Below are 6,841 nucleotides of genomic sequence, written 5' to 3' on the forward strand. Positions count from 1 at the left end.
TGGTTCGAGTAAAGATAAATAAAGGTAAGTAAAGGTAAGTAAAGGTAAGTACAGTCTCGTAAGTCCGCAACATTGTTGCAAATCCAGAAAACGCCCCAACAATTTTGTACAAATATAGTTCCTATTTTTGCCGCCAGAGGGCGCTGTTTCAACGTCGAAAATTTAGTTCGCATTTTTGCCGCTAGAGGGCCAAAATTGGAGCATGATTTAGTTCCTTTTTCTGAAACCAGATGGCGCTGATCCAACATCGAAAATTTAGTTCGCATTTTTGCCGCTAGAGGGCCAAAATTGGAGCATGATTTAGTTCCTTTTTCTGAAACCAGATGGCGCTGATCCAACATCGAAAATTTAGTTCGCATTTTTGCCGCTAGAGGGCCAAAATTGGAGCATGATTTAGTTCCTTTTTCTGAAACCAGATGGCGCTGATCCGACATCGAAAATTTAGTTCGCATTTTTGCCGCTAGAGGGCCAAAATTATAGCATGATTTAGTTCCTTTTTCTGAAACCAGATGGCGCTGATCCGACATCGAAAATTTAGTTCGCATTTTTGCCGCTAGAGGGCCAAAATTATAGCATGATTTAGTTCCTTTTTCTGAAACCAGATGGCGCTGATTCGACAACGAGTTTTAGTTCTTGTTTGCTGAGATGTAAGGGTTGCGGAGATATAAGGGATGTAGAGATGTAAGTGGATGTAAGGGATGCAGAGATGTAAGGAATGTAGGGATGAAAAGAATGCAGGGATGTAAGGGATGAAGAGATGTAAGGAATGTAGGAATACAAAGAATTCAAGGATGTAAGGGATGCAGAGATATAAAGATTTCAGGGATGTAAGGGATGTAGAGATCTAAAAGATGCAGGAATGTAAGGCATACGGGGATGTAAGAGATGCAGGGATGTAAGGGTTGTAGAGATGTAAGGAATGTAGGAATACAAAGAATTCAAGGATGTAAGGGATGCAAGAATACAAGAGATACGAGGATGTAAGAGATGCAGGGATGAAGAGATGTAAGGAATGTAGGAATACAAAGAATTCAAGGATGTAAGGGATGCAAGAATACAAGAGATACGAGGATGTAAGAGATGCAGGGATGTAAGGGTTGTAGAGATGTAAAGAATGCAGGGGTGAAACGGATGCGGAGATGTAAAGTATGCAAGAATATAAGAAATACGGAGATGTAAGAGATGCGAAGATGTAAGGGATGTAGAGATGTAAGTGATGCAGAGATGTAAAGGATGCAGGAATGTAAGGGAATGCTCTGGGAAGTTACGTATCTGTGGTCACTAAATAAAAATACATCTTGCGATAAACCATATTTATTTGAATAATTATTATTTGAATAGTAAATAGATACAATAGAGAACGCTTTTAGCAGGCCAACTTCTCGATAACATTAGAGAACTATCAATATCTTTCTTTTTTTTTTCTAAAAAGAGATAGGGTATCGAAATATAGAAGCTTCGATTGTTTTAAAAATCTCAATAATAATTAGGAATAATGATATAGGTAATTCATAATCGCCTTATTAAAAACAATTAAAATATTACCGTACAGATAAATATTGCTAACTCGGAAACAGTTAAAATTTCTCATACATGTAATGGCATTATTAATTAACCTCTTGGCCTAAAATAAGAAAATGCTATATAATATATAATAAGAGATTGCATTGCGACTCTTTGTATCCTGTGAAAAATGATCGTTAATCATCGTTTATCGGACACATATTTCTTCTAAGGTCCGACTACTGAGCATCTTTGATCTTTTTTAAATGGCATCGATATCAAAATCATCCTCATCATCCGAGTCTTCATTAACTACAGCAGGCTTCTTCTGCACAGGCGGTGGCTGTTGTGGTTTTAGTGATTGTTTGGCTCTGTCATCATATTCAATCTGCAAAAGAAAATTAATAAATTAGTTAAATTTCAACATTATATATCAGATTAACTACTGAAAACGTTCAGAGTTGAGATTTACCTCCAGATCATCGTCTTCTTCTTCTGATTCAGAATCTTCTTCCTCTGCTTCTTTCAGCCAAGTTAGGAACGGTGCAGCTTTATCGTGAATTTCTTGAGATAAATCTTTTGATACATATTTTTTGGTCACTTTATTCGACCATTCGAACAAAGCTTTTTCTTCCAAAATATCAACATCATAGAAGAGCTGCAATTAAAACAATTTATCGCTATAAATATATATCACGATACTAAATAAATCATTACGAAGATGATTAATTTTACCTTTAAAATGCCGGGTACTTTTGGCATCAAAGCATCTTTATGGAGGGCTATCACTTGTTCGATTCCTCTGATTAAATACTTCTGTGCCCTGATGTCATCGTGGGTGAAACGTAGCAGAAGTACCCGATATTTCTTCGCTTGAGCAGCAATGTTTTGATCGAAAAGTAATTCAGCCAATATCAATGGAGCCTTCGTCTTGATCTCCAGGCGTTCAGCCTCCGTTATCAGCTCTTTATGGTTGTCCAGTTGCCCAGCGTCGCGACGACATTTAACTAATTTATAAAACATATCCATCCTCTCCTTTTCAGTCTTATCGAGATCGTCGCTGATGGTCATCCCCTTAGCCCCGTCCGTCAAGTCTTGAAGACGAGCCCTAACCGCTTCTTCTGACACGTCGACCGCCCAATTGTCGTCGTCACAGTCCTCTGAAGCCATCTTTTCAGGAGCCTCGACCACGATGTCAGTGGTGCTTGTATCGTTCTCAGGTGAACCAGATCGATCACCGTTCGCAGTTGCGGTGGTAGTAGTGGTTGTTGTGTCACCGTTAGCGCGTTTCGAACGTTTACCGCGTTTACCTTCGGTCAACGAGCTGCCTTGAACGGCAGGATTCAGGCTCGGTGGATTCTTCAGGATGTAGGTATTCAATTTATGATTACTTTCGAGTAACCCGTGGTAACCGCAAGCTTTACATCCCTGCGAGATGGTCCCTTTCTTAGCGCTTACCATAAGCTCTGTTTCCGGGTTATCGCAGGCCGGGCATAGAACGTATTTTCGAATGAATCCATCGAGGAGATCTTGTAATTTTGTAGCGTCGTGGGAACCGTTCACGATGAATCTTTCGTTTTTGAAATCGAACTGGGTTTGAGCACCGAGCTCGCAGCCAAAATACTTGGTCGGATATGTAGCGGGTCTTCCGATCGCTTTAGCTACGTCGACCATGTTCACGATCACGGTCTTGATGCCGTTACCCTTGCCCTCGACTTTGGCTTGGATACGCGGCATCTTGTAACGATAAAACGCATCGCTGACGTTACGGTTAACGTTGACGCTAGCCATGGTGACTGATGTTTCCGTCTCTTGCTTCTAGATAGCTTAAGGCTCGTTCCAAGCGACAACAACTTATGACGAGACGTTGTGAACGCGTTACAGAAAATCGTGGGTGGAATTTGTTCGAAGCTTCTTCTTAGTTTGCTCGTGGTTGCTCTTAGATTCTTCTCAGCCGCTACTGTTATCCTGATGGTTCAAGTAGGTAACGTCTTCGTCCTCGTTCTTCTCGATCTAATTTTCACGTTTCCCAGCGGCAGTTTGATTGCTGTGCAGCGACGTTGCCAGGCAATGGCTACCCGATGGTAGCTCGTTACGTGTCGAGTCAGGGTGATTTTCGTTGTCTGCGGTAAGGTGTGCCGCACTATCCACTGACGCCAGTCACGTTTCTCTGAACGGCTGTAGCTTCCGATGCCTATTACTAAAACAATCAGAAAATATTCTGATTAGCCCGTGTATCTGTTATCAAGCGATACAAGGTTAAATGGAATACTGTCGTTAGCAATGAATCATGATGATGCAAACCTGGAAAATTTTGAGGTCCTGTGTTTAGGCAGGACCAGATGATTTAGAAATCGTTGGGTGGTATCTTGATGCAAATATTGCCTCGGTTTGGTGGGCAGAGGGGGATAGTCTTCAATGATCATACACGCTGCCTGTCCGTTGCTTGTGCCACTAAGAAAGCCTGGGTACCAGGTTGGTGTGGTTAACTCACAGGTTGCTCGTAACGAACGGTTACTCCGACCTAAGGAGATGATGTTGCCGTTTAAATGTCGCTTGGACAGTGTCCTACTACCGCCGCCTTTGCTGTACACCGATCCTTTCCCTCTGGATGATATCCTGGATGTTCCTGAAATCAGAGAAACTATCGTTAACCATGTTCTAATACATTTCTTCCTTACCAAATGAAGTCATACTTAGCAGAAAAATCTAAATCCTAATCAAATTTAATTGTCATGAAATCCCACTGTTCACTGATAGCCAAAAAGTTGAATTAAGTTCATTTAAAGTTGAACTCCACAAACCTATGTTTAACCAGCCAAATCATCTCAAACAGAGGAACCCAGACATACTAGTCCTGAGATCTAATGATTTTCTTTTGTAACTGCCTGTTGTGTCCATTCACAGCTGGATGATTCTAAGATCTTTTCTTAAGGAGGACCTGCTAAAAACGTTCGCAGACTGGGACCATCAGGGAATGATAAGTTTTTTCAGGGTTCTCCTGCTCGATCATGCAGCTGGTTCATTTTATTTCTAGGTTCGTTGTCAGTTGTGGATTGTCTGTTCTCGTGTTCATGAAAATTTAGCCTGATGCGCGGTCTCATTTATCTCGATTACTAACGATCATCCAGCCGGTGTTTGGAGGAGACTGACCATTCGAAAATCATGATAGCGAAAGTCACACGAGGACTTGGCTGCCGGGGAAAACTGGGTATCACTACCGGAAACGATGCGACGCGAATTCATTTACCGAGCCACGGGAATAAAACAAACGAACCCCGGAGACAAATGATGAGAGATAGAGAGGAAGTCGATCGGATCATCCCTGAATTTTATTTATTTTTTCTTTTTAAATAATCTAACAGAATAGCAGTGTTAAATGGAATTAATTTCCTCCTCTGGCGGATACCTCGGATCCGTATTGACACGGGTACCCATTGATCGGAAAACAAGAAACTGATGCGGCAACAATTGATACCGTGTATTAGCCGTAATATCATCACGTTAATTCCCAACGCGAAGCCAGACAGGGTTCGCTATGCTATGAACGCACACTTCCGGTCGGCGTATGTATCGAATGCAAGCAGACAGAGGCGATATCCGCGCTACCGCGAATTGATACCTCGAACGTTTTATAGAATTGAAAAAAGACACCATGAAAAGGGATTGCTTTAATTTTTGAATTAAAAAGAAAAAAGCATCTATCATAGTTTCATCGTTATCCTTTCGAGATAACGTCGGCGAGGAATGAAATATCGAAGCATATTTTTCTAGGATTTTATCGACCTGGGCGGGGTTGCATCGGTCCCGATAGGACGACGAAATCCTATTATGTAAAAACACAGCATAATCCGCTTCCGGTGTAATACGCTGGCGCAATGCCGTTTCGTGCTGCGATCGGTAAACGTAACCGAATCGCGTAAATTGTTCTGATTAAACACCGTGCACGATTAACAACAAAATGCACAAGTTTATTTCTAGATCGTCTATCGTACCGCTGTATACGCTTAGAGAGAAAAAGAATTGATCTGGTCGATGAACTCGGTTGAAAGGGGGCTGGAAAACAGTGGATTTGAATTTTTTAAAAGAAACTTTACTAAGAAAGAAGTACGTTAGAATTTATACAAAGGTCAAAGTGTTTGTCTAATTTATTTACAATGAAAGTTAGTCATCGGGGAGAAAGTTGTGCGAATTTATTAAATATTTATTTTAATAACCTGAAGAAAAATCTGCGTCACCCGATGCTAATTAACGTTCGATGCAGTACCTATCTAAAGTATCAAGGTGTTCGCGTTCTCACGTGCACGAAACCGTTCCAACGTCTGGCACGCGGTGTAAAATGACGGCATAGAATTCTAGCCCCGATATTCCGTAACGATTAATGGTTTATCAATGCAGCAGAAGTTCGAGCGGTAGAGCGGTGCATCGATCCGATCCATTCCCGTTGGAAAGAGAACTTTCACGTGTACACGGTGAATCTAAATCGCTGGAATTCCGTACGACGTTCCGTGATAGCGTGCCTTCGTCGATATGCTAACAGGGACTTAGAATAAAGTGTAATTAACGAGGTGTTCTTGAACGCCACGACGTAATTGAATTTTTTCTCCATTCGCCTTCGAGCTTATTCTTGGAGAAAATTAATTTTATTAAAAGTGGAAGGAAGGATTTTTAAGGGATATGTATTTAGAGGTGCGTGGGTCACTTCAGTGACCCACGGAGGAACTTATGAACCAAAGAATAAAATATTCGATGATAGTAAAGCAGGAATTTTCTAGCGGATCGACGTTGACCCAGAGTTATTTTAAAGCCGAAACTTTGTCACACATCGGCGGACTATTTTAAAACGTTCCACTTGAAAATATGAAACACCTACCGAAGCATAGAAATGCTGCTTTAAAATCGTATACTCTAATTAGCAACCGTGGGTCATGGATGGTACACGCAACGCGAAACAATGCAGAGTAAAGCAACGGAGGCTACGTACCGTGAAATTGTTATTTATTCGAGGAGGGATCGATCAGAACGGTGCAACAATAAGCGTTTATCGGTGTTAAACGATCTATGCAACTATGTGAAACTTGGTGGAATCAAAGAGAAGGGAAAATATTTCAACACGTCACGAGAAACGGTTTAAGGGAGTTCACCCAGTTTCTTCGATCCGCACCCTTCCCGATGGCGATTATTTATTCCCAGGCTTATCAGTTGAAGGAAGATCATTCGATATCGAAAGAGGTTGATAAAAATATTCACTCGTTCTCGTTCCGCGACTTAGAAATCGATCCTTCGATTTCTGGGCTACCTGTAACCCCATAATCCATGGAACTTTCCAGACGTATGA

At 41.3% G+C, this 6,841-nt stretch overlaps 1 protein-coding gene across 1 annotated transcript; it reads right to left on the reverse strand.

The window, feature by feature from the left end:
* Window positions 1–1,298: 1,298 nt before the first annotated feature.
* On the reverse strand, window positions 1,299–3,900 carry LOC114874240 (eukaryotic translation initiation factor 5). The gene is made up of 4 exons (XM_029183362.2): window positions 3,808–3,900; window positions 2,239–3,724; window positions 1,976–2,161; window positions 1,299–1,891 (listed from the first exon to the last, which is right to left on the reverse strand). Exons 2-4 carry the CDS (start codon window positions 3,292–3,294, stop codon window positions 1,766–1,768), a joined length of 1,368 nt encoding a protein of 455 aa, XP_029039195.1. The 5' UTR covers window positions 3,295–3,724; window positions 3,808–3,900; the 3' UTR covers window positions 1,299–1,765.
* Window positions 3,901–6,841: the final 2,941 nt, after the last annotated feature.

The sequence above is a fragment of the Osmia bicornis genome, chromosome 7 (assembly GCF_907164935.1).
Source record: "Osmia bicornis bicornis chromosome 7, iOsmBic2.1, whole genome shotgun sequence".
Classification (NCBI taxonomy): domain Eukaryota; kingdom Metazoa; phylum Arthropoda; class Insecta; order Hymenoptera; family Megachilidae; genus Osmia; species Osmia bicornis.

What these genes read in the sequence shown, in the direction of transcription:
- LOC114874240 (XM_029183362.2), bottom strand. Translation starts at nt 3,294, where the DNA reads ATGGCTAGCGTCAACGTTAACCGTAACGTCAGCGATGCGTTTTATCGT. An exon ending in AAGTACCCGGCATTTTAAAG is followed by an intron (nt 2,162 to 2,238) that starts GTAAAATTAATC and finishes TTTTAATTGCAG; the next exon opens with CTCTTCTATGATGTTGATAT. An exon ending in AAGAAGACGATGATCTGGAG is followed by an intron (nt 1,892 to 1,975) that starts GTAAATCTCAAC and finishes TTTCTTTTGCAG; the next exon opens with ATTGAATATGATGACAGAGC.